This window comes from Protopterus annectens, chromosome 7.part0 (assembly GCF_019279795.1).
Source record: "Protopterus annectens isolate FY-2018-M chromosome 7.part0, PAN1.0, whole genome shotgun sequence".
Classification (NCBI taxonomy): domain Eukaryota; kingdom Metazoa; phylum Chordata; order Ceratodontiformes; family Protopteridae; genus Protopterus; species Protopterus annectens.
The window spans coordinates 449,695,682-449,723,133 of NC_056739.1; the positions used below are offsets into that span (position 1 = coordinate 449,695,682).

General features: G+C 39.4%; 1 protein-coding gene across 1 annotated transcript in view; it reads right to left on the bottom strand.

Annotated features, from left to right (window-relative positions):
• ACAP1 (ArfGAP with coiled-coil, ankyrin repeat and PH domains 1) overlaps positions 1-27,452 on the bottom strand; it is a 1,330,515-nt gene that overhangs the window by 557,707 nt on the left and 745,356 nt on the right. Inside the window, exon 7 of the mRNA XM_044077032.1 lies at positions 2,822-2,866. Within this exon, the coding sequence (XP_043932967.1) occupies positions 2,822-2,866 (45 nt within the window). The remainder of the gene's footprint in view (positions 1-2,821; positions 2,867-27,452) is intronic.

The window sequence follows — 27,452 nt, forward strand, 5'->3', positions numbered from 1 at the left end:
CCCTCCATCCTGGTCATTTTTCTCAGTACCATCTCCAGCAGTGAAATCTCTCTCATATCATAAGACCTCCAAAAGTTTATCCACTATTTCATCTTTGTTACTACAAAGACCAGATACACGGCACTCTCCTGTTTTTGGATACTACTCCTCAGGATAGAAACCTTAACATTTTCTTTGCATTTCTGCTCTCTTGCTGTAAGTCTGATGATGCAATCTTTCTGTAATAATAACACCCTAAATCCTTTTCCTATTTTTTTTTTATGCCAACCCCCCAAAAGCCATTATTTTACCCTTGGGTTATTGTTGTTTAAATAAATCACCTTGCATTTAGAAAAGCTAACACAGAGGTGCTGACATGTGGGTGGGCCATGCTTCCATCCTCATCAGATCCTTCATCCCACATGTGATTCTTCCATTATTTGTCCAGTCTTACTATCTTTTTCCCTAGGTGCTTTTTGCCCCTATGCCTGCTGACCATCTAACCTTCCTAGTCAGATCTTGTCCTTTCACCCCCCCTTCCCAAAGTGGGGAATTACCAGCCATTCAACAGGACCATCATGCAGGCAACCATGATGGCTGATTGTGCTCTCGACAGCATCCTGGCAATGAGGGTGTTTGTGTAGCCTAACCCTCACCTCCCCCCAGGCAGGAGGATAAGTAAGCCACATCACCACTAGGGCACACAAAACCTTCTCTCTGCAGGTGCAATATTCTGTACACTCACTAATGAAGGCTAGTGCCAGGCAGTGGTTTGGTGATCCAAAATCCCATTCCAAGGAAGTACACTGAAATGCGAACGCACCTCCAAGTGATTTTTGGCTATATACATCCTGTCCCACCCCATGCTCTCCTCCCCTCCAGTGCGGACACATACACACCCTGCCCTGCCAACTCCATTAATCACCCAAGCCACTAATTAAACTCAGTCACTTGAGCCAGAGTTATGACTTTATTCTTCTATACCATCAGAGCTGGCTCCACATTCATACAGAACATGGTATTAGGAAATGTTAAGTCAAGCAAGTACACATTAAATATATAGGGACTAACAATGGACCCCCAAGGTATACCTGCCATTAAATATTTTTTTCTGAGTAAGATGGTCCCCAAGTCTTACAGACCAACATACATTTGCCATGAAAGGATTCACTGTACAAAGGGGCATGGCTTTGGTTCTTGTCTACCTAGCACATTTTAAGGGGGTGGTACCACTTTTTGAAGCAGTGGAAGTTGCAGATTACCTTCACTAAGGACCTTATCCCAGCTTATATCACACAAGTCTCATATAGGTTCATAGGTTCATAGGTTCATACTAGGCTATCTGCCGAGGGGCATTATAAAGCTAAGCCATCGTTTTTTGTGGCTTCCCCCTTTAGTATATGGGGAACTACCCATTTTATTTTGCTGTGCCTCTGCAGAGTGTGACACTGAGGTAATTGGGGTGGGGTATCTGCGATCTCCCATCCATTGAGTACATCTCTAACATGCAACTGAAGAAAATTCAGTAACACAGTCACAGAAATAACCTGTCTCAGATTAACTTCTGCAGTAATAAAGCTTGTTTTAGACAGAAGAACACAACATTATAATAACCCACCATTCACATACAATAACAACACTGCAATACTACTACATCTGTCAAATACAGTCACAAAGCAATGCAGTCACAGCTACTAGATACAATCACAGGGGACTTGGATAACACACATCATGAATACAGTCAAAGGATGCTACGATATATCACATGTTTCAGGTACATACTCGAAGGGTATTAACAGAGCTCAAAGACACAATCATACAACCCTGCAATGACCCATCACTTAAATACGATCACAGACTTCTGCAATAAAGCATATTATGAAACTATACCCAGAGGATGCAACAATAACTTCTTAATAAAATAAATAATTAATGGTTCCATTGTTACTTCCTCTGCCATGCAACAGCTCATTTCTTTCATAAGCATAATATCAGATCATTCCATGCCCTGTAATTTAATAGCCCACTTCTAACTGATACAGATACAACAATCGTTTCATGGTTTTCATGGTGACAATCCCCATTTTAGATGCTTCTCAGAGAAGTGCTGCTTCAGCCCACCTCTCTCAGATGCAGTCACAGGTGCTCACTCCATAGGTGTTCTGTGGAAACCTACTTGTCATACATATTCGCCATAACAGGTCCCCCTACTCCATGGTTAGTCTGCAGCAATTTGTCTCACATAAGATTATAGACAGCCCTCAATCACCACATCCTGTAGAAACATATGCCTTATACCTAGAGTAACAGACTGCCATCATTACCCCATGTTCTGTACTGTGCCAACATGACTCATATGTAACCACAGAAAGTATACTGCAGCAAATCTGCTATGTCTAAAGACATCCAGTCTGTACTAAAGCAGCCTACTTTATACAATCCAAGCCCTGTATTGTAGCAATCCAGCACTCTGCATTATAATCACATGCAATCACATCACTCCAGCGTCTGTATAGTAGCAGCCAATCTCTAGATCACAGACAATCTTGCCACACCATAGTCCTTGCTGCAATTATACATTTGTCTCTGTCTCAGATATCCTACCCTCCACTCTGCACACTCCCACTGCCCAATATCCAGCCACCTGGATAATCCCATAGCACAACCCTTTGTCTTTGTATGGCAATGTTGATCAGGTGAGTTATGAATTAAAATCTGCTACCAGAAGGCAACACAGGTCAAAATAAAGTACCAAAAAAAAAAACCCAGCTATTCATAAATTCAACTTTTTTCTTTGACAGAACTACAAATGCATTTCAAGATATATTACCTATATACTTACAGCTTGTAAAATGTCATATTTCTTCTTGCCCTGTATTATGTTGATCTGTAAAATAAAACAGTATTTTATTAAGTAGTAGTAAAATCAATAAAACGAAACATTGTATAGTGAAGTCATTCAGTCTAAACATTTTACTGATACATACCAGGCATACCAGGAAAACTTGCTAAAGGTAAAAGGCATGAAAATGGAAGTTGAGGGAGGCAAACCTTTATCTTACAGAATGGCTATGCTTTGCCAACAGTTAACTGCACTAACCTAACAAGCTGGATTATGCAGAAGAATCTTGGTATTGCACAATATGCCTTGGCTAATTTTTTTTTTTTGTGATCCAAGCATGGGACATAAGGCTGCATGCTGCATGCACATAGCAATGTGTACTTGTACAGTGTGTACTTTTAATATGCAGAATTATACAATATCATTTTGATAATATTAACTGTAGTTATTAATTCAAGTATCATCAGTCTACTCAAATTCTGCTCTAATAACAATGTTACCTCAGTTTGAATTCTTTCACGTTTAGGCCTTGAAGTATGTAACATCTGAGACCTTAAATTTGCTCTCATAGTTGGTTCACATGAATATTTTATCTGGAGAAAGTGAATGAATTGTTTTCATTTACTTTCCAGATGTTTTGCAGGCAAAGCACAAAATGTGAAAAAAACAAAGACATCCCTATATATATGCCATGAAACAGTATACAATGTGTAAAAAGTTATCATTCATTCAAAAATAAGCAAAACACCTTCAGTAAGAAAGTAAAATGTGAAGAGATTGGGGAGCCAAGGACAAGGGTTATACTAAGCTCTCTGTGTATGTGATGCCAGCTTGTGTGTCTCCAAAACTAACATTAGTAATATTATCAAACAAGAATAAAGGAAAGGAAGCAAAGGAAAATAATCTTGCAGTGTGAGAAAGAATAAAATAAGATAGCTGGCCTAGAAACAACGTTTATTACTGTGAATGCAAAAAAAAGTGCGGTTTATAGAGGAAGCATTACATAGAGATATCTAAGCATGCAGAATGCTTACTCTTTTGTGCCTGTTATGAACATTTTAGTTGACTGGAACACACAAACCTTTTTTAGCCACAATGCACTTAAAGTTAGCAAAAATAGCACCTGAAGGAGTTAAAAGTATAAAAAAAGTAATGGCCATGGACAGAATAGCACGTTTACTCCTTCAGCAAGAAGAGAAAGGAGTGTATTATAGAAAAGGTTATGGTGTGTGTGTGTGTGTATACACATACATACATGCAATGGTTATGATCAATTCCTGTTTCTTGGCCACAAAGGCAGAGGAAAAAATGTGGCATTTCTCCCATGCAAAGAGTACCAAATTCACACACTAGAACACATTTGGCCCCCATAGCTACCCCTGCAACTTGGAGAAAAAATTCTCTTTCAAACATTAGAAAATTGTTAGTTAATACCACCTCCATAAATTCCACTAACAAATTAGTCTTATTGTTGCCAATCCTACTGCAGCCCATCAGACTTTCATGAAAGAGGTCCAACCCGTCCTTGTGTGGTATCACCGAGAATAAGTTAATTATGTCTACAGTTAGGAAAGAATATTTGCTTTTTCACTTACATGTCATAATAATTCTAAACAGTGCCAAGAATCTCTTAAGATATGTGTGGCTTCACCCACAGCCATACTGGCCCATTTATCAATATATGCAGCTAGGGGTTCAGTCTTCGCCCCCTACCTTCTACAGTGGGTCTAAAGGGAGGATTGTGTAAATTCTTGTGAATCTTGTGGATGCCGAATATGACTGGGGGGGGACTGGTGCCTCAACTGTTAAGAATTTTAATTCTCTTGGATCAATACTGTTTTGAAATAAAGCATCTAGTGTAAAAAACTATCAATCCTGGCATGGGCTCTATAAAGACCTTTATAAGACACCAACAAAGCTTTCGGGTTTAACAACCCTTTTTTATGCCATACATCAGGGTATATAAAACACGCCCTATTTTACAAATTAGCTATCATATGACCTACAGCCATAATCACATGATAGTTGAAAAACATTGGCCTTATACATAAAAAAACATACTAAAAAAACATCAAAAAAAATGCTAAAATAAATAATAATAAATATATATATTCTTTACAATTTTTTTTTTTTTTTTTTTTTTATTTTTTATATTATATTGGTTAAGATGGGTTTTATAGAAACACTAGCATTTAGCCCTGGATCTACATCAACTACATCTCTCACTATCCATTATCTTTTAATTCATATTAGTACTAGGAAACACCACCTATTTATTGTCACCCCTTATTTTGTTCAACTAACTTTAAATATAATTCTAAATTTAAATTTATGATTATTATTGCCATAGATCTTTGTTTATATATATTTAATTTATTTTTTTATTTATCTAATTGATTCTCTCTCTTTCTTTCTCTTCTTTCAACTTCCTTTTGGTGTTTGCCCACATAAAATGATGGGCACATCTATGAGTTGCATAATAGTACACATTATTACTAATACAAATTCTACAAAAACATAAAATTTAAAGTTCTCTCTTGAAACAAAATGTATTATTTTTCAACATTATGATTATATATTTCATTTTACATGTTTAAATATATCCCCCCTAACTCTTTCAGTTATGACAAGCACTGTGTTCCAGGTCTACTATAAAATCTTTTATTTATAATATTATATTTTAATATTATATATATATACTTTAATATTCTCTCATTACGATAACTAAATTAGGGTTCTATCTCCTATTATTGACTTAATTTCCTCTTGCGCTAATAAAACTTTCCAATATTTCATTATTATCTCTGACAAAATAATGTATCATTGGATTAAATGACATCATAAATCTTACAGTAATCAGTATCTCATTCATACATCCCATCCATAGGGGTCATGTTGTAAGTAGTAGTAGTAAAAAAGGGTATTTAAACCATCCTTATAACATTTTTAGAATAACCACTTTTTTTAAAACCTTTACTTTTATAAAAACATCTTAGATCTCACCAATCTCTTTTAGTATTAAATATATGACTCTGGCCATTTGAGCTTTGACTGGTTCCACATTTTGACTTTGGACTATTCCTTTGAACACGGACATGCATATTGGATATTCATGCAAAAATAAATCTTTGTGTACCTCTGTTATTATATTTTTTTTATATTCACATTATTATATTTTTTTGTAACATCCAGAAAGTTCAGAAACTTCATCCAGAAAACTTCAACCTTAGATACTTAGAAATTCAAAAGTATATATTCAAGATGATATATATATATATTCATCAGGGTCACACCTCCTTTCCTTCTCAGAAAAACAATCTCTAAACCTCTTAAAAAAAAATGAGGTTGTCATTTAAATACTTTAATGTCACATTCACATAAACTCTCCACTGACGATATACAACAATAGGCTGCAAGTTACGTGACAGGCGTTCCCATTGCTAATTATTATCAAAAGAAAAATATTATTTTTAATAAGCTTGAATGATCCAAACAGTCACGAAAAAGCGCTGCGACTTTGCAGGCAGATGATGACTGCCTTATAAATATTGAAGAACGAACCACAGCCACACAAATGAGGTTATTGTGCCAGAAGTGGTGATTCATTTCGTGGTAGATGTTTAATATTCTGAAATATTTCAGTATATAGCGAATCATCCACTGCCTGCCACTATAGCGTTCCCCTTTGACTGTACTGTTTACATTTTACCCCAGCTTTCACGGGACGGTGGATTTGCTGTCTGCCTCTGTTGCTGATGATAAGCTTCTGATGGAGTCTACAAACACCATAATTCTAATGTTGGTAAATAAGGAATAGTAATTAATATAATAATTGTATATGTATACTATCATGTATATTATGTCCCCAACTTCCTTAGTTCCTTGTCAAGTTTATAACATAAAAATTCAAACATCTCTAAGCACTGTGTTGCACTTAGATAATAAATTAGATAAGCTTCTTTTGCAGATTTCCATATAATTGAGGTATAATCGGGCATGGAACAGTGAAAAAATGAACAAATCTAATGTAATATCATTTGTAAAGCTGAGATCATAGATACACATTGACACATAGCTGACACTACACTTCTTAGTCTCTGGAAAAATGAGAACATTAAAGTATATATTAGGATATAAGATTTTAATAGCATAAAAAAGACACAGGGGTATAGTAGTGACACCTGGAACCTATTGTTTGTCATGTAGCTGTTGTGGTTGTGGGGATATTAAAAAACATGTAAATGAATCAATCATATTACAAAACTTTATTTAACTTTACATCCTGTATCAAGATTTTATTTTTTTATTATGAATATGGTATTTATACTAATATTATAATGCCTGCGAGATGTGCCCATATGTTATGTGGGCAATCAAACTAGTGGAAAAGGAAAGAGAGAAAGGAAGGCAAGAAATCAAAATCAAATATTAGACAAATCAAAAAAAAACATAAAATCTAAGGAAAAAAAAATAAATTACTAATCATAAATTTAAACATAATTGACAACAAAGTGACAACAAATTAAATTGAAGAACAAGTATTTACAAAGTCTGAAAAGTGCGAATGGATAGTGGAAGAGCAGCTCAAGACTAATAGTGGATGTTTCTATAAAACCTAGATTAAAGATATAAAAAAATAAGATACAATAACTAAAATTAAAATAAAAATAAAATATAATATAGATATATAAAGATTATATTTTTTAATATATATTTTAGATATATGTTTATTTTATGTTTTTGATTTTATTTGTATTTATCCAATATTTAATGTTTCAATATGATGACTAGTTAATGTTATAACTATATGATAGCTAATTTGTATAAATAAGTAAAAATAACTAATTACCTGAAAACTTTTGTTATTCCTGATAAGTCTTTTTAAATGCATTGTTGAAAAGGGTTACTCAACTACTGTGTTTATGGGCTCTATTCATCCCATTTGTTGAAACCCTACTATAGGTTAAGGGATCATTCAGAATGTCGTACATTTTGGACACATAATCTATCTGTGTCATTACAACAATCCCCCCTCCCTTGTCTGTCTTCATACGCCTATAGTTCTTGTTGCCAGCTAATTCTTTCAAGGCCCACATTTCTTCATGTGTTAAATTGCTGTATTTGCGTTTTTCTTTAACAGTTTTTCTAAATTCCTGTTCACAAATCTTTTCAAAGGTAGTAATAGCTGGGATGACTTGGGAGGAATAAAGAGACTTCTATGTTGCAAACAATTACCCCTATTGAATTTGCTAGTTTGGTTTTTAAAAAATAAACAAATTCAGATGTCTAGTGTACAGTTTTGGACTAATAAGCACAGTGGCAATACCGGTTTTATAATCGGGAACAAATGAAATGCCCTTCTTAAGTAAATGAAGATGTACATCACAAATATGCAAGTCACTAAAACTGTATATTGAAAAAGCATCACACTCATGAATGCTACATGGCATCAACACATTTTGTTCAAAACTATCCAAACTATGAAAGTCGTACAAACTGTCCATCAAATACACTTAAGTCCATCAATAATGAGTTCTCCTCCGGCCTCCTCATCGTCCCTTGTTGTAGAAGTTGTTGCTCTGCCAGCTCCTCTGCAACCCATTCCCCTGATTTCGCAGTCTTTCTGATCTCCTCAATTGTTGCCCCTGATCCAAAAAATGTTCATTATCAATACTGTTGTTTTCCTCCCTCACATTTTCCATTAAATTAATGTTGTGGGAATTTTCATTAACCAGTACTTCATGTTTGGTACTAGTACTCTCATTTTGTCTTTGATGAGTACTAACTGAATAATCTTTGCTGTTTGAATAATCAAGCATCTAATTTCCATTGTTTCCTAATCAAGTTATCTTTAACAAAACATTCAATGTCATGCAATACTTTGTTGTAATGTGTAGTGTATTGCTCAAACAATACTTTGATTGAGTGGAACAATTTAATTTTGTAATAAAGCTGACTTTGGTTACTTTTAATGATGATGTCCATTATTTCAAAACCAGTCCTATTGAAGAGGCATACAAGTTCACAGTACACCGAGGACCCATTCTCTATCCCCCATCGGTTGTTTCCACATCCTAAGTCCTTTTGGAACCTGTTTCAGGGATAGAGATTTGCTCAAAAAAGCATTGTCCAATTGGAAGGTTCTGTATTACTTACATAGCTTTTCAAAAGAATTAAGCCGTGTTTTAAGTGACGGACCATGGTTAGAAGTTTTGTTTGTGCTTGCAAAGTTAATATTGAAAGACATAAACCATTCAGTAAAATCAGGTTTCCTGCTAGTGTCCCGATTGGAAGCTGCATTCAATGAACCAACATCCGGCGTCAACAGAGTATGAAGGGTGAACAATTCAGCTTGCGTATTAGATAACGTATTTGTAGCTGCATCACTAGCTCTCCCTTCCATTACATAAGCAGTTAGTCTCTGTACTGATTGTGTAAGCTCCGCTAAAAGTGCTTCCATTCTCTCTAAAGCTGGACAACACAGAAAAAACATTGTAGGATTTCAAAAAAACGATAAAATAAAAAAACATGCAAAAAAAGAAAAATGATAAAATAAAAAACATGCAAAAAAAAGGTGAACATGCTTCAGCTTAACAGCACCACTCTTCAACTTCTTTTGGCTTTTCACAGTAAGGGGTTGCCACAGCGGAACTCCAGTCCGTTAATGATTGGTAGTGGATTTTTATGGTGCCGAGTTGCCAGCCCGACGCCCAACCTTCAAAGAAGGCACACACCTACCTGCATGTCTTAATACATTAGTCGACCATGGGGAGGACATGCAGACTCCACACAGAAGGCGCTCCAGCCGAGAACAGAATGGAAGAACCTCTTGCTGTGAGGTGACAACGCTAACCGCTGCACCACCGCGGCCGGACTAGCTCAACTCTTCTACTGCTGATACTTTATTTCCTGAAGACACACATAAGCAAGTTGCTGTTTATTATTTGTTTCTGCTTAAATGTTCATCCAATCTCGCAACCGTCCAGAGAAAAAGTGAGACTGTCTTTCAACTGCCTAGTGATGTTTTTTTCCTCTGAGATGATGAAATATCTGAGTGAGAATAATTTAAATATAGGGAGGTGAGGGGATTGCCACACTCCACCAGACTGATGGTAATTACGTCCTTAGAAACAATTTTAGAAAAATGTTATACTGTCTCATACTGCATATGGGTTCATTGGTGTTTAGTAGGCTAATGACCACAAGGGACTTTTAAATTCATTCACTCCAGTGGCACTCAGGAAGTTTGCGCTGTAACTTCCAATGGGTGGAGCCTCAGCCTTTGGACAGAATCAAATTATGTCCTCACATTTCAAACAAATGTTCATATCTCTGGAACCACAGGGATTATGAAAGAAGTATAAATGGCAAACTCTTCAGCACAAACTATTTTTATAGTGGTAGTATTCTTTAGGTTCTAGGTCTTAAACTGAATTTTATAAGTCACAGTAAACACAGTAACTATTACATTTGTAATATGTTGTAAACAATGTGCAATATCTCAGCAACCACTCAAGTTACACACAAACTGTCAGCAGCATTTTATTCATCTAGCTGAGAGCTTTCATATGAGTCTAAGTAGTTCTGTTTGTGTTACTTGTCTGTTGAAATATTTAGAAAAATCTGAAAATTATATCTATATAAGTTAATATCATAAAAATAACAGTTAATATTTATTTTGCTGCAGTAGACAGAAGTCACACATTAATGCAGTTGAGTTTACTGTTGTGTAAGCTTTAAGATGAAATGTTTTAAAACATTGTACATAGCATGGTTTTGGAATTATTGATGCAATATTTTATGCCCAGAGGCGTCAGTAGGAGTTAACTGCAGATTCACCTGGAGACTACACTTGGCTGTAGCCTAGCCATGCATCCCAAATCTCTGAAAAGTTCCGATACCCTTGATAAGTGTAAGCAGGGGCTTGGGAGATTAAATATTTACAAGTAGGGGCCTGGCAGATGAACCATTTACATTCAGATGAACTTCAATACTTGCAATACATGTTTCTAAATAATCAATATGTACAAAATGAGTGACTGTAGCATAACATTTGTGTTACAAGCTTGGGTGTCTCAATCGCAAGTTGGGGAACCTCCTTGACAGACTTTTGTAGCAGCTGCTGGAAATGTAACAAGCACCTATATTTGTTTTAGATGGTTGCTTATGCATTATGCAGCAACCAGTTAGTTTTGTTTTGAGGTTTACAATCAAGCTGTCAATCTATGAGGAAGCAAATGCATCTCTTCTGTTCTCAGCTGGACCTCAGAAAAGATGATGTATTTCTGCTTGGGGGATAACATGGGTAAATTATGTTTCAGCAAGATTATGTTGGCTGCAGTAAGATCAGGTGTCTTGGTACTTAGTCATGCTTCAAGTTATGTTGTTTTGTCTAGGAAGCTATAAACATTTTGAGTAACTAAGGTGCAACTTGCTTCTGTCTTTTATTTGGGATCATAATCTTAATCTGGACTGCAAGTAGTACATTTACCCAGAGATAAGAACTGGGTTAATCCCCTGTTTGATGTATGGAAAACAATCTTGGATTCTATAGTAAGAATTAAGATGTTCTTGAGAAGGGGATACAATCAGACTAGCAGCTCTCAGGGTAGTCTCCACAACAAAAAAGACATGGACTGAAACAGTAAATAACTATATTTCTTTTATTTGTTTGCAAAACGACTTCATTTTTAAACTGTTATTGTGCACTTATTGAGATAGGAAAGCAGGAATTATGACGGAGTAGAATAAACCTTGGCAGATTTTAAGGAAAATATAAAATAATGAGAGAAAAAGAAGCATAGGCAAGCAATGCAAATCAAAAGAAAAAGAAATAAGAAATGAATAGAAAGCAAAGAGATGAAAGAGTGCATGCACACCAAACTAGCTGCAGTTGTAACAAAAACACATCCCTGGTGCAAACTCTGATACGTTTAATTGCATCTGACTGAAATCTCTCTCTCTTTCCTCTCATTAAATAAACTTCATCAAATAAGAAACAATATCCATAAAGAAAAATCGTTGGGATACATATTTAAAGTGTCAAGTTCTCTTTGCAGTGGGAGAAACTACCATAACTATTAATGTGTCTTTCTGACCCATCACCAGGACACAACTGCAAAAATTGTCCATTTTCCTCCAGGCCAATTTGACCTCAGAGGTGATAATAGGAATAGGAATCATAGGAAGTTCAAGGCTATTTAGTCTTATGACAATTGCCAGTTCTCACCCTACAGTCTACCTCCGTTCTCAAGGAGGGCTACAGAGGGCTATTTAGCAGTCATGCTGGGAGTGAATCTAGGAGTACTCATCCAATTTTCTAGGTCCTGTTTGATGGAAAAGTACAGTTTTGTACCTACCATAAATGTAGATGTTCGAGGATCCACATTGCTGCAGTCCTAACCATTGGGGTAGTCCGCTGTCCCAGTCGGCCCGAATACCAAAGTATATGGCTGACATCGGTCAATATCCTCAGTCTTTTCTTGCCCCAGATGTCAAGGCCAAAACCAAAAACACCAAACACTCCTGCACCAAAAATATGTACAATATACACAAAATTACAAGAGTATAACCTCACCCACACAACCACCCCTAAACACAGAGGGGAAGGAGGGAGGGTAAATTGGACTGCAACAATGTGATCCTCGAACATCTACATTTATGGTAGGTACAAAACTGTACTATGTTCTTCATTCCACATTGCTGCAGTTAGAATCCCAAAGCAGAGGTAAGGGAGGCTGGCAAATCATAAGGAAGCAGGAGCTGTCAACATGCCTTGCAAAATAGCTGTGGCAAAACCAGCCCTAGATTTAGAGTAGAGAGGAAGGTGGTAATGCTTAGAGAAAGTATGCACTGAACTCCAAGTAGCTGCCTCCAAAATATCCTTAGTTGCCACCCCATTAGAAATGCTGTTGAAGTGGCAGTAGCCCTAGTGGAATGAGGCCTAATCCCAGCTGGAATCTCCTTGCCATGATGGGAATAACAAAATGCTATGCAAAACCCAATCCACTTAGAAATAGTTTGTTTTGACACAGGCTTGCCCTGAGAACTCAAAGCAAAAGAAACAAACAACTGCTGAGACTGCCTAAAATCCTTAGTCCTGCTTAAATAATAACGCAACTGCCTGTGTACATCTAAAGCGTGCAAAATCTTTTCCCCCTTATTTTGGGGATCTGCATAGAAAGTAGGCAAATGAATAGTTTGGTTTAAAGCCACACTAGAAACCACCTTAGGCATAAAAGAAGGATTAGTACGTAATGATACCCTATCCTTATGGAAAATCAAAAAAGGCTCTACCACCATAAGGGCCTGCAATTCAGAAACCCTTCTTGCAGAAGTAATGGCCAACAAAAAAGCAGTCTTCCATGACAAGTATTTCAATTCAGCAGTAGGCTCAAAAGGTTGTAGAGTAAGTTTCTCCAACACAAAATTGAGATCCCAAGCAGGAGTAGGAGCTGCATTGGGGTCTTATATTCTTTGCCCCTCTAAGAAATTGCTTGAACAAAGGATGCGGAAAACAATGGTGGGTCACAATCATAGTGAGCTGAAATTGCTGCAGCATGAATCTTAATGGAAGAGAAAGACAAACCTTTGTCCAATAACTCAGTAAGATATTGAAGAGCCACACTCAAATTAGGCTCAGAAATCTCCAACTTCTTTGCTGCACTCCAAAATAAAAATCTCTTCCATTTTTCTGCGTACACTTTCCTTGTACTAGGTCTTCTGGCTTCCATAATCACATTTAAAACTTGTTGAGGAAGTTGAGACCTGCTGTGTTTCAAAACAGAATATGCCAGGCTGTTAGATGAAGAGAGTGAAGCTTGACATTGAGCAGGTGGCCGTCCCTCTGAGACAACAGATGTGGAATCAAAGGTAAAGGCCATGGAGGCTTCCTTACCAGACTCCTCAGTAATGGGTACCAGTGTTGCCGAGGCCAATCTGGAGCTATTAAAATCATCCTTGGCTTGTCTTCTCTGACCTTTAGGAGCACCTTTGGGAGAAGAGGCAGAGGTGGAAAGGCATACACATGAAGATTTTTCCAACTGAAAGAAAGAGCATCCACTTTCCAAGCTGTGTGATTAAACCTCTTTGTGCAAAACTTTGGCAGCTGGTGGCTTAGTGGAGAAGCGAACAGATCTATGTCTGGAGTTCCCCATGACACTGTCAATTTCCGAAATACATGAAGATCCAGTTTCCGGGATCCATGATTTGTCTGCTTAACACATCTGCTAAGGAGTTCTGTGCTCCCGGCAGAAACCTTGCCTGAAGAGTTAGTTGCAAGCTGAGCGCAGTCTCCCATAAAATCATTGCTTGCCTGCACAACGGGTAAGAATGTGTTCCCCCTTGTTTGTTGATGTACGACATGACAGTTGTGTTGTCTGTTAGAATCAACACCTGCCCTGGCAGAAGTAACTCCTTGAAAGCCATTAATGCAAACTGGACTGCTAACATCTCCTTCATGTTGATATGTAGATGCTGTAGTCTGGCAGGCCACTTGTCTTGTATCCACTTTCCATTTAGATGAGCTCCCCAAGCAATGTCTGAGGCATCTGTCGTTAGAATCTGACTCGCCTCTGGCCGGGTCACAGAGAGTCCCTTGTTTAGGTGACATTCCTGAGCCCACCACAAAAATTCCTTTTGAATGCAAGGTATTATTTGAATGACAGTGTCCAAATCCTGGCAGTGCTGTGTCCATACATTTTGAGATACCATTGCAGCTTCCTCATATGCAGTTTGGCATTGGGAAGCACCAGAATACAAGATGCCATGAACCCTAAGGCTTGAAGGACTGTCCTTGCAGTCAGCCCGGACTGAAGAGATAGTTGATGGAAGTAAATGGAAAGATTCTTTTGTTTGTCCGGGGTTAAAAGGCCATCTGGGCTGCTGTATTCAGTCTCACACCCAGAAAGCACATGTCTTGAGAGGGTACTAGACTGGACTTTATTTCGTTCACAGAATACCCTAGGCATCTTAGCACTGCTATCACATATTCCAAATGCTGTAAAGGTCTTCCTTTTCTTGAGCCAGAATCAGGCAGTCGTCCAAGTAAGGACAGATTTGAATTCCTTTTAGCCTGAAGTAAGCTATCACTGGAGCCAGAACCTTTGTGAATACTCTAGATAAGCCAAAGGGCAATGCAGAGAACTGATAATGGGAATTTCCAGTTCGAAACGCAAATACTTCCTGCAACTTAGTCTGATAGGCACATGAAGGTAAGCTTCCTTGAGATCTAAAGTTACCATCCAGTGATCTTTGCCCAGCAGAGGTAAAAGCTGTTGTAACGTCAACATTTTGAACTTGGGAATGTCCAGATAAGTATTGAGGATAGATAAATCCAAAATTGGTCTCCACGTGTTCCCCTTCTTTGGTACTAGGAACAGGCGAGAATAAAATCCTAGGCCCCTTTCTGGTACAGGAACTGGCTGAATGGCCCCTATTTGGAGTAACAGAGAAATTTGCTTGTGAGTCTCTTTTCTTTGTAGAGGAGGAATGTCTGGCATGCCTTTGAAAGGAGGCAAGGTATGGAAATAAAACCTGTAACCGTGGTGAATGATATCCAAAACCCATCTGTCTTGGGTAATTAAATCCCAATTTTCTTTGAAAAGAGCCAGCCTTCCTCCCAAAGGTGCTGCCAGACGAGAATGCACTGGCAGCGAAAAAGGTAGGTCATTGGGTCTGTTGGACTGACCCCTGCCCTCACCAGAAGTCTGGGCAGGTGAACTCCCTGTCCTAGGCCTAAAAGAACCTTGAGCTCTGCCCCTACCACGTCTAGACCTACCCCTAGACTGGGAATCATAAGCAGGATATGTCCATCCCTTAGTAGGCCAATTTCTACTAAACTTCGGAGGCTGCACCTGCAAAAAATCTTTAACAGTTTGCATAGACTTAGCCTTGTCCTCCATTTTCTTTAAAACTGCTTCCACAGGCGAACCAAACAACACATCAGACTGTAAAGGAGCATCCAAAATCCTTATCTTAACATGCTCAGCTAAATTCTGATCCCTCAACCAGGCGTGCCTGCGAAGAACAGAACCAGTGGCAGCCACCCTCGAGGAGGCCTGCACAGCATCAAAACCACATTGCAAGGAATGCTTACCCACCTGTTCAGACACATGAACTAAATCCTGCAACTCTTTACACTCAATACCTTCCGCCAGAGCATCCACCTTAGACTGCAATTGTGAAAGGAGATAATTTTGATACTTTAACATGTGAAACTGGCAATTCAACGCCCTCATGGCTAAAGTGGAAGAAGTATACACTTTCTTTCCCCATCTATCCAAAGCCCTTGCCTCTTTATCAGGAGGAACAGGATTTTTAACAACAGAAGCCTTAACACCTTTAGGCCCCTGAGAGACAGTTTCCGGGTCTGCCCTAGGACTCTTATAAAGATACTTATGAGCTTCAGGCACCCTGTAGTACCTATCCGGTTTAACTGGGGCAGGAGGCAAAGAATCAGGGTTCAGGGAAGCCTCTGCAAAAACATCTTCCACCACATTCAGAACAGGAGGTATAGCTAAAGGCCTATGCTGGGGTAAAACAAGAATTCCTAAGCCTCTTCCTGGAATCAGAGAAATCTTGACCTTCCCATTTAAAATGCTCCCTCATGGAATGCAGAGTCTCTGAAATGAAAAATCCTCAGGAGGAGAAGCTGAAGGAGTAGAATCATCCACATCAGAATCAGAATAAGGAGGATACTCCTGCAAGTCTTCAGCCGAGACTCAGAAGCCTGAACACTGCTCAAAACTCTCAAACTCAGGTTCCACCCTAGGCCTCTTATCAGGAGCGGGCATAGAACCTCTAATCATAGTAATCAAATCCTCTGCCATTTTAAGCATATGTTTCTTAGGCAAAGATCCTGTAGAGCTAGGAGAAACCCCACTGAAGTTAAACCTGGCCTGCCCCTCAAAGAAGCCTTGGAAACAGAAGGGGAGGCTCTAACCACCTTAGGAAGAGAGGGAAGAACAGCCACTTGAGAAGCCCCTTCAGCCTGGCCTACCTCCTGAGAGGACACATCCTGTAACAGTAAAGTCTCTCCCTGAGACTCCAAAGAAACTCCTGGCAAAACCTCCGGCTCCACTGAGCCTTCTAAAAAACCCGCGTCCGGGACGTTCTTTTGCTGCTTTGTCCTTAGAGCATCCGACGGCATTTTATAATTACAACGCTTCCCAAAACTAACCTGGCACAGTCTAACCTTCTCTTAATAGTGCGTTTGTTAAATCTAGCACAAGAGCGGCATCCAACAACGCCGCGTAGGCCCTAAACAAGGTATACACAAGGTATGGTAATCCCTATGAGGTATCTGTTTCCCACACGAAATACAGTTATTCACTTTTTCTGACATCCGGTTAAATACTGAGGCAAGAAAACCAAAATATTGTACTTAGCCAACTTTGATTCGGTCTGAAACTCTGACTTCAGAAAATTTCAGAACGCCAACCTGCACAAACTGCTTCTGCATCGGACCATGCGGCAAAAGACTGAGGATATGGCGTCGGCATGCGTACCCTGACGCCCTGACGTCAGACTAATGCGCCTTGACCGCCGACTGGGACAGCGGACTACCCCAATGGTTAGGACTGCAGCAATGTGGAATGAAGAACATCTAGTATATCATACTGCTTGCTTTATCTGCAGTGGGAGTCTATTCCAGAGCTGAAGGAGATGCTGACTAACATAGCTGTCTCTCCATTTTGTTCCACTGATCTGCTAATACAAGTTTAGATCTCTGGAGGGCTTCTGTGTCAGAGAGGGATTTAACAATGATTCCCATTTTACAGTCTTCTGCAAACATGGTGAGACATAATTCTTGGTCTTTAGTCTCTAGTTCTCAGAAATAAATACCAAAAAAAGAGTGCCAGCACTTTCTCCTGTGGGATACACTATTTGTGTCCTCTCTTTTAGCCAATTTGCTATCCCTCTTACCACATAGGGATTAATTTGTAACACATTTAGATAATTATGTTAGCATGGAGATCGTGGCAAATGTCTAAGCCAAATCAAGGTAAGTTGTGTGTACAGTGTGACCAGTTGTCAACAGATTGTGTTACCTTCTCAAAAAAGTTAACCAGGCTCATTAGAGAGGAACTACCTTTTACAAAACCAAATTGCTGCAGATCTAGCCTAATTTGATTTTTAATGTCTGTGTTAATCAATTCTGTTGTAATGTGCTCCACAGCCTTATAAATGAAATTAGTCAAGCTTATGGGCCTACAGTTTCTGGGGCTGGTAGTAGGACCACCTTTACAGAGAGGCATAACCAGTGCTGCACACCATACTTCCAGGACTAACCCTGTAGCTAGGCTCAGGTTTATACAGAAGTTCTGACAATGCATGTTTGGTACTGTTTATTAAAGAGATGGTTATGTTATCCTGTCACGTGGTGTAAGTGTTCTCCGTCTTGGGCAGTACTTTCAGTAAATGTTCTTTAGTGACAATAGAGTGTTTGAGAACAAAGGGGACTATACAGCTTTGGATAGTCTTCTCAGGAGTGAAATCTGTATGAAATGTATTTGCTAGAATATTCCAGGTCTGAGCAGGTTTTTTCAATTAATATTGATTTTGTATGTTGAGTGTTGCTTTACTTTCCTAGCATAACAGAAGAATAATCTGTAATTGTCATTGGCTTCAGATGCCAACCTGAGTTCATGAATTGCCTTCTCAAATTCAATAGCTTTTCTTTTTTTTTCTTTTTAACTTTTAGTCAAATTCCTAGTATTTTTTTTGACTTGGGGTGCCTAGATCTGTTGAATACACTACTGAGTTGTTTTCCTTTTACTGTAGAATTTACTTAGGTTGGAGGACAAAAGGGTGGTTTGCTTTTAAATTTCTTATTATATTTGGATCTGGATAGGATGGCCAATGCTATACTTTTATTTATATGGGTGTAAAACTCTTTGGTGAATCTATCTGCTGAGGCAATGACTGGGGTGATGCTGGTATAAGTGAATTTCAAGACTTGGCCACAGAATTTGAGGAGATGTGTCTGCCTGAAATGCATGAATACTGATATACAAGTTTCAGAGGGTTTACACATTTTGAGGGAAAAAAGATACAAGCTTATGGTCTGATTTCAGTCAGAGTTACTAGGGGAATTCGTGCATGATGATGCTACATCTGTAAGTAGAGAGTGTACAATATTTTGTCCTCTAGGTGGGATAATAAATAAAAATTAAATGAACCAAGTCTAAAAACCTCTGAGCATATCCTACATTGGTGATGTAGCTACGCTAGTAAATTAATGAGTAGTTAAAGTGCCCCAGAATGATAGAGACATTATTTACGGAATGTTCATCCTTGTTTACTGGGAATCTGACAAGGACCTCTGGGTTTGTGGAGTAGTCTGATATACTAGAACCGAGACCTTTTTTCTCTGTCAGTGACTCTCTGTTACAGGTGAGATATTTTATGCCATTATGTTTGACTTTGATTATTGTTGAGACTTAATCCTTATGTGTCTAGGAAGCTTAGGTAAGGTTTCTTTACAGCATCAGCATACAGCATTACATTGCATCAGAGTTGGGTATAATGTATATTGCGTGAGAGTACAGTGTTCACAGTCTTTTTTTTTTTGGTTTATTTTTTTTAATGAGAGTAAGGCTCCAGTATATCTTAAAATTTTGCACCTCTCACAAACAGAGTTATTTGCATTTAGTAGGAGTTCATTATCTGTGAACACGGGGCAGTTCTACATTGCTTTAGGATACTTAATGCTACGGCAAATGGGCAAACAAGTAGGCTGACCTTCCACATTGTCCATTGTGAAGTGAAGCTTGATTGATTTACAGGGAGTTACAGAGTTTAAACAAGATGAAGATTTATGGTCTAATGACATAGTTGTCGGTTAAGAGGTGGATGGTGCACTTACATATATATGTGTAACTTTGGTATATATATATATATATATATATATATATATATATATATATATATATATATATATATACATACATACAGCTATGATAGCACAGCTAAGAAGTCTTTCTTAGTAATGTGAAGCTATCTGTAACAATTGCAGGCTAACCTGCACAATGTAACATCAGTAGAGGGCTAATACCAGTTAAATTTAAGATGCCAAGTGCACAGCTCTGTGCGTTATGTATATATGAGCAACTTGGTGTATCTGTACATATCAGAAGTCTAATTACTGATTGGATTTGGATGAGATGGATTACACTGGGTGCAGTTACACATGAAAGTGCCTGCATCTATGGAGTGCATATTGCAGACCTGCTGCACTAAGTGCAGTCCCACACCATACAAATTAAACAGGGAAATTAAAGAACCAATCAAAAATAGCTTAAGATCTAACCAATAATGTTTTTCTTCCCTGAACTGCAGCAATCACTCCCACTCTCACCAGTTCTAACTATTACAAGTTCAAGATGACAGACATACTTGGTCAAACATATCTGCGTGTTGTAAGTTTGAAAAGTGACTAAATACAGCAACACGTATTAATCCATTTAACAGCACAGAAACCACATGAAAAGCACTTCATTCAGTAAAACCATTTCAATCAATAGCTGTAGCCTCAAATTTAGATAAAAGTAAAGTGATATAACACACTCAAAACTTATATAAATAGCTAGAACCCACTTGAAAAGCAGTGCGAATAGTAAAACATCTTCAACTAATAGCTATAACTTCTGATTCACAGAAAACAAGATGAGAGGAACCATTTAAAGTCATTAGGTGGCTTTAAATGTAATATAATAAATATACTTTCCCTGTTTCCGGGATGCAAAATGGAGCCAAAACCAATTTGCTTGGTTTTAGATCGTGCACAGGAGTAAAGCATAGGTGGCTTGTCAACCCTCATGCACATTTTTTGTTTATTTTTATTTTATTTACTTATATATCTTTTTGTTGACCAGGTTAGTCCCAACTAGGCTAGTAGCCTCTTTTCGGGGGAGCCCCGAGGTGGCATTTAAATTATTAGGGGAAATTTGGTCAGGGCATCGGGGAACTTCCTCTACTCTTATTTTGGTAATAAAATGACCAAAATAAAATCCAAAGGAAGTGAACTATAGCAAGTAGATGAGTAAAAGTTAATTAAATAAAGAAATCTAGCCAAGCTAGATATTTCAGGCTACAACCAATGTAAATGAACAGATACTAAGAAATCCAGAATTACCTCACAAAGTTAGAGGACAGTGATCAAGATGACAACAACCAAACAATAGTATCTTCAAAGTGAGTTAATACAATAAGAATGGAGCTGAAAACAGCAAATATCTAGTGTGGTAGTTCTAAGGCAAGGATTTGGAGACTAAAAGCATGGCCCGTGTGCCAAAAAGGTACAAAGAAGATATGATCCGATACAATGAAGAAACACCACTATACTTTTGTGGCACTTCAGTCAGGAATAGTATGCTATTAAGTGAAATTGCAGGTGGTACATACTTCATTTCAACTCGTATATCTCATATGCTGTTTTTTCCTTCCTTCAGGAGAAACATTAAGATAATAATCCATCTTTCTGATTTGACAAAAACTCAGGTGGATGTAAAGATCAAGAGAAAACAATCTGGCAAATTTAGCCAGTTCCACGGCAGAGTGGGATAAAGTCCTTACTGCATCAGGTTGACCCCTGGTCTGAAGAGTAGGCAGAACCTTCAAGGTTAACGGGATGACAGGGTCTCAGGTAGGCTGTATGATGATAACATCACAACTGGTATTTTTATTTTCTCCCTTAAATTGGGAGTTTGTAGACTAAAAGCACAAAAGTACAGTTTTGTACCTACCATAAATGTAGATGTTCGAAGATCCACATTGCTGCAGTCCTTACACTTGGGTAGTCCGCTGTCCTCGGTCGGCCCGAATATCAAAGTATAAGGCTGACGTCGGTCAAGGCGCATTTGACTGACATCAGAACGTCAGGGTACAAATGCGCATGACCGACGTCATATCCTCAGTCTTTTCTTGCCCCAGATGTCAGAAGACCCTAAAACTAAAGGTCAAAACCAAAAGACAGCAAACAACCAACCAACCACCTTTGCACTAACTATATTTACAATATATACAATATACACAATATGTACAACCCAACCCACACAACCGCCTCTAACTACAGAGGGGAAGGAGGGAGGGTAAATTGGACTGCAGCAATGTGGATCTTCGAACATCTACATTTATGGTAGGTACAAAACTGTACAATGTTCTTCATCTCACATTGCTGCAGTCCTTACACTTGGGTAGAATCCCAAAGCAGAGGTAAGGGAGGATGGCTAACTACAAGGAAGCAGGAGCTGCCAAAATGCCCTGCAAAACAGCAGTGGCAAAACCAGCCCTGGATTTAGAGTAAAGTGGCAGGTGATAATGCCTAGAGAAAGTATGCACTGAACTCCAAGTAGCTGCCTCCAAAATATCCTTGGTTGCCACTCCCCCTCAAAAAAGCTGTTGATGTGGCAGTAGCCCTAGTGGAATGAGGCCTAATCCCAGCTGGAACCTCCTTGCCATGATGGGAATAACAGAAAGCAATGCAAAACCCAATCCACTTAGAAATAGTTTGTTTTGACACAGGCTTGCCCTGAGAACTCAAAGCAAAAGAAACAAACAACTGCTGAGACTGCCTGAACCCTTTAGTTCTGTCCAAATAATAACGCAACTGCCTGTGTACATCTAAAGTGTGCAAAATCTTTTCCCCTTTATTTTGGGGATTTGCATAAAAAGTAGGCAAATGAATAGTTTGGTTTAAAGCCACACTAGAAACCACCTTAGGCATAAAGGAAGGATTAGTACGTAATGATACCCTATCCTTATGGAAAATCAAGAAAGGCTCAACCGCCATAAGGGCCTGCAATTCAGAAACCCTTCTTGCAGAGGTAATTGCCAACAAAAAAGCAGTCTTCCATGATAAATATTTCAACTCAGAAGTAGCTGCAGGCTCAAAAGGTTGTAGAGTGAGTTTCTCCAACACAAAATTGAGATCCCAAGCAGGAGTAGGAGCTCTTCATGGGGGTCTTATATTCTTTGCCCCTCTAAGAAATTGCTTGAACAAAGGATGAGAAAACAATGGTGGGACACAATCATAGTGAGCCGAAATTGCTGCAGCATGAACCTTAATAGAAGAGAAAGACAAACCTTTGTCCAATAACTCTGTAAGATATTGAAGAGCCACACTCAAATTAGGCTCAGAAACATCAAAATCTTTTGCTGCACTCCAAAATAAAAATCTCTTCCATTTATCTGCGTACACTTTCCTTGTACTAGGCCTTCTAGCTTCCAAAATCACATTCAAAACTTGTTGTGGAAGTTGAGACCCTCTATGGTTCAAAACAGAATATGCCAGGCCGTTAGGTGAAGAGAGTGAAGTTTGACATTCAGCAAATGGCTGTTCTCCTGTGACAACAGGTGTGGAATCAAGGCAAAGGCCATGGAGGCTTCCGTACCAGACTTCTCAGTAATGGGTACCAGTGCTGTCGAGGCCAATCTGGAGCTATTAAAATCATCCTTGGCTTGTCCTGTCTGACCTTTAGAAGTACCTTTGGGAGGAGAGGCAGAGGAGGAAAGGCATACACATGAAGATTGCTCCAATTGAAAGAAAGAGCGTCCACTTTCCAAGCTGTGGGATGAAACCTTTTGTGCAAAACTTTGGCAGCTGATGGTTTAGTGGAGAAGCGAACAGATCTATGTCTGGAGTTCCCCATGACACTGTCAATTTCTGAAATACATGAGGATCCAATTTCCACTCGTGGGGATCCATAATTGTCTGCTCAACACATCTGCTAAGGAGTTCTGTGCTCCTTGCAGAAACCTTGCCTGAAGATTGAGCTGTAAACTGAGAGCAGTCTCCCACAAAATCATTGCTTGCCTGCATAGAGGATAAGAATGCGTTCCCCTTGCTTGTTGATGTACCACATGACAGTTGTGTTGTCTGTTAGAATCAACACCTGCCCTGGAAGAAGTAAATCCTTGAAAGCTATTAATGCAAACTGGACTGCTAACATCTCCTTCAGGTTGATATGTAGATGTTGTAGTCTGGCAGGCCACTTGTCTTGTATCCACTTTCCATTTAGATGAGCTCCCCAAGCTTTGTCTGAGGCATCTGTCGTTAAAATCTGACTCGCCTCTGGCAGGGTCACAGAGAGTCCCTTGTTTAGGTGACATTCCTGAGCCCACCACAAAAATTCCTTTTGAATGCAAGGTATTATTTGAATGACAGTGTCCAGATCCTGGCAGTGCTGTGTCCATACATTTTGAGATACCATTGTAGCTTCCTCATATGCAGTTTGGCATTGGGAAGCACCAGAATACAAGATGCCATGAACCCTAATGCTTGAAGGACTGTCCTTGCAGTCAGCACAGACTGATGAGATAGTTGATGGAAGTAAAGGGATAGACTCTTTTGTTTGTCCGGGGTTAAAAAGGCCATCTGGGATGCTGTATTCAGTCTCACACCCAGAAAGCACATGTCCTGAGAGGGTACTAGACTGGACTTTATTTCGTTCACAGAATACCCTAGGCATCTTAGCACTGCTATCACATATTCCAAATGATGAAGAAGCTCTTCCCTTCCTTGAGCCAGAATCAGGCAGTCGTCCAAATAAGGATAGATCTGTATTCCTTTTAGCCTGAAGAAAGCTATCACTGGAGCCAGAACTTTCGTGAACACTCTGGGCGCAGTAGATAAGCCAAAGGGCAATGCAGAGAACTGATAGTGAGAAGTCCCAGCTCGAAAACGCAGATACTTCCTGCAACTTAGTCTGATAGGAACATGAAGGTAAGCCTCCTTGAGATCCAAAGTTACCATCCAATGATCTTTGCCCAGCAGAGGTAAAAGCTGCTGCAACGTCAACATTTTGAACTTGGGAATGTCCAGATAAGTGTTGAGGATAGATAAATCCAAAATTGGTCTCCACGTGTTCCCCTTCTTTGGTACTAGGAACAGGCGAGAATAAAATCCTAGACCCACTTCTGGCATAGGGACCGGCTGTATGGCCCCTATTTGGAGCAATAGAGAAACCTGCTTGTGAGCCTCTATTCTTTGTTGAGGAGGAACGTCTGGCATGCCTTTGAAGGGAGGCAAGGTATGGAAATAAAACCTGTAGCCGTGGTATATGATATCCAATACCCATCTGTCTTGGGTAATTAAACTCCAATTTTCTTTGAAAAGTGCCAACCTTCCTCCCAAAGGTGCTGCCAGACGAGAAGGCTCTGGCAGCTGAAAAGGTAGGTCATTGGGTCTGTTTACGAAAGGACTGACCCCTGCCCTCACCCGAAGACTGTGCAGGAGAACTCCTGTTCTAGGCCTGAAAGAGCCCTGAGCTCTGCCCCTACCACGTCTAGATCTACCCCTAGACTGGGAATCATAAGAAGGATACGTCCACCCCTTAGTAGGCCAATTTCTACTAAACTTTGGAGGCTGGACCTGCAAAAAAATCTTTAACAGTCTGCATAGACTTAGCCTTGTCCTCCATTTTCTTTAAAACTGTCTCAACAGGAGGACCAAACAACACGTCAGATTGTAAAGGAGCATCTAAAATCCTTGTTTTAACATGATCAGACAAATTCTGATCCCGTAGCCAGGCGTGCCTGCGAAGAACTGACCCAGTGGCAGCCACCCTAGACGAGGCCTGTACAGCATCAAAACCACATTGCAAAGAATGCTTACCCACCTGTTCAGAAACATGCACTAAATCTTGCAACTCTTTACAATCAATACCTACTGCCAGAGCATCAACCTTAGACTTTAATTGTGAAAGGAGATAGTTCTGGTATTTCAACATGTGAAACTGGCAATTCAAAGCCCTCATAGCAAGAGTGGAAGAAGTATAAACTTTCTTTCCCCATCTATCCAAGGCCCTAGCCTCTTTGTCTGCAGGAACCGGATTCTTAACAACAGAAGCCTTAACACCTTTAGGCCCCTGACTAACAGTTTCTGGGTCAGCCCTAGGACTCTTAAAAGATACTTATGAGCTTCAGGCACCCTGTAATACCTATCCGGCTTAACAGGAGCAGGAGGCAAAGAATCAGGATTAAGAGAAGCCTCTGTAAAACATCTTCTACTACATCCAAAACAGGAGGTATAGCCAAAGGCCTATGCTGGGGTAAAAAAAAAATTCCCTAAGCCTTTTCCTGGAATCAGAGAAGTCCTGACCTTCCCACTTAAAATGCTCCCTCATGGAATGAAGGGTTTCTGAAAAAGAAAAATCCTCAGGAGGAGAAGCAGAAGGAGTAGAATCATCCACATCCGAATCAGAATAAGGAGAGTACTCCTGCAAGTCTTCAGCCGAAGACTCTGAAACATCTGAAGCCTGCTCAAACCCCCCAGCTCAGGCTCCATCCTAGGTCTCTTATCAGGAGGGGGCATAGAACCCCTAATTAAAGTAATCAAATCTTCTGCCATTTTAAGCATATGCTTCTTGGGCACAGTACCTGAAGAGCTAGGGGTAACACCAACTGAAGCCAAACTTGGCCTGCCCCTGGGAGAAGCCTTTGAAACAGAAGGAGAGGGCCTAGCCACCCTAGGAAGGGAGGGGAGTATAGTAACCTGAGATGCCCCCTCAGCCTGACCTGCCTCCTGAGAGGCCACATCTTGCAATAATAAGGTCTCACCCTGGGAACACAAAGAAACCTCCGGTGGAGCCACCGGCTCCACCGACACCTCTAAAGAACCAGCGTCCGGTACAGACGGTTCTTCTAGCCTAGGCTTAACTGCCTTGTCCTTGCGCTTCTTCGAAGCGGGCGTCGGAGCATCCGATGGCATTTTATAATTACACCGCTTCCCAAAGACTAACCTTGCACAATCCAACCTTCTCTTTATAGTGCGTTTATTAAATCTAGCACAAGAGCGACAGCCAACAACGTCGTGCTCAGGCCCTAAGCAAGGAATACACAAAGTATGATAATATCTATGCGGTATCTGTTTCCCACAAGAAATGGAATTATTGAGTTTTTTTGACATCTGGTAAATCACTGAGGCAAGAAAAAAATAAAATATTCCCCAACGGGGTACTTAGCCAACTTTGAACTCGGTCTGAAACTTCGAAATCGAAAAATCTCAGAACGCCAACCGGCACTTGCAATGCTGCTTCTGCATCGGACCATGCGGCAAAAAACACTGAGGATATGGCGTCGGTCATGCGCATTTGTACCCTGACGTTCTGATGTCAGTCAAATGCGCCTTGACCGACGTCAGCCTTATACTTTGATATTCGGGCCGACCGAGGACAGTGGACTACCCAAGTGTAAGGACTGCAGCAATGTGAGATGAAGAACATCCATAGGTATAAAGTGCTAGGACCTAGTACGTACAGGTGAGATGATATGATGAGAAAACACCACTGTTTTATTTCAGTGAGGCAGAAATGAAAAACCAACTAAATTCGATTGCTGATGAAATGAACTTCAAATGAGTTCAGAAATATTATCTGCTGCCTTTATCTGTCTTACAGAAGTGACTTTTATACTAAGGCCCCAACTGCCTAATTTGGCTGCACTATAAGACAACCATTGGGAGAAAATAAAAAAACAATTTGACAAAAAAAATGTAATAAAAAAATTAAAACACCAATGTGAGATTTTATGATTTTATAAGCTCCATTTCATCAGATTATTTTTAGTGGAACCAAGCTCTCAAATATATAATATACATACTTTGCTTTATTATTATTATTTTTTTTTATAT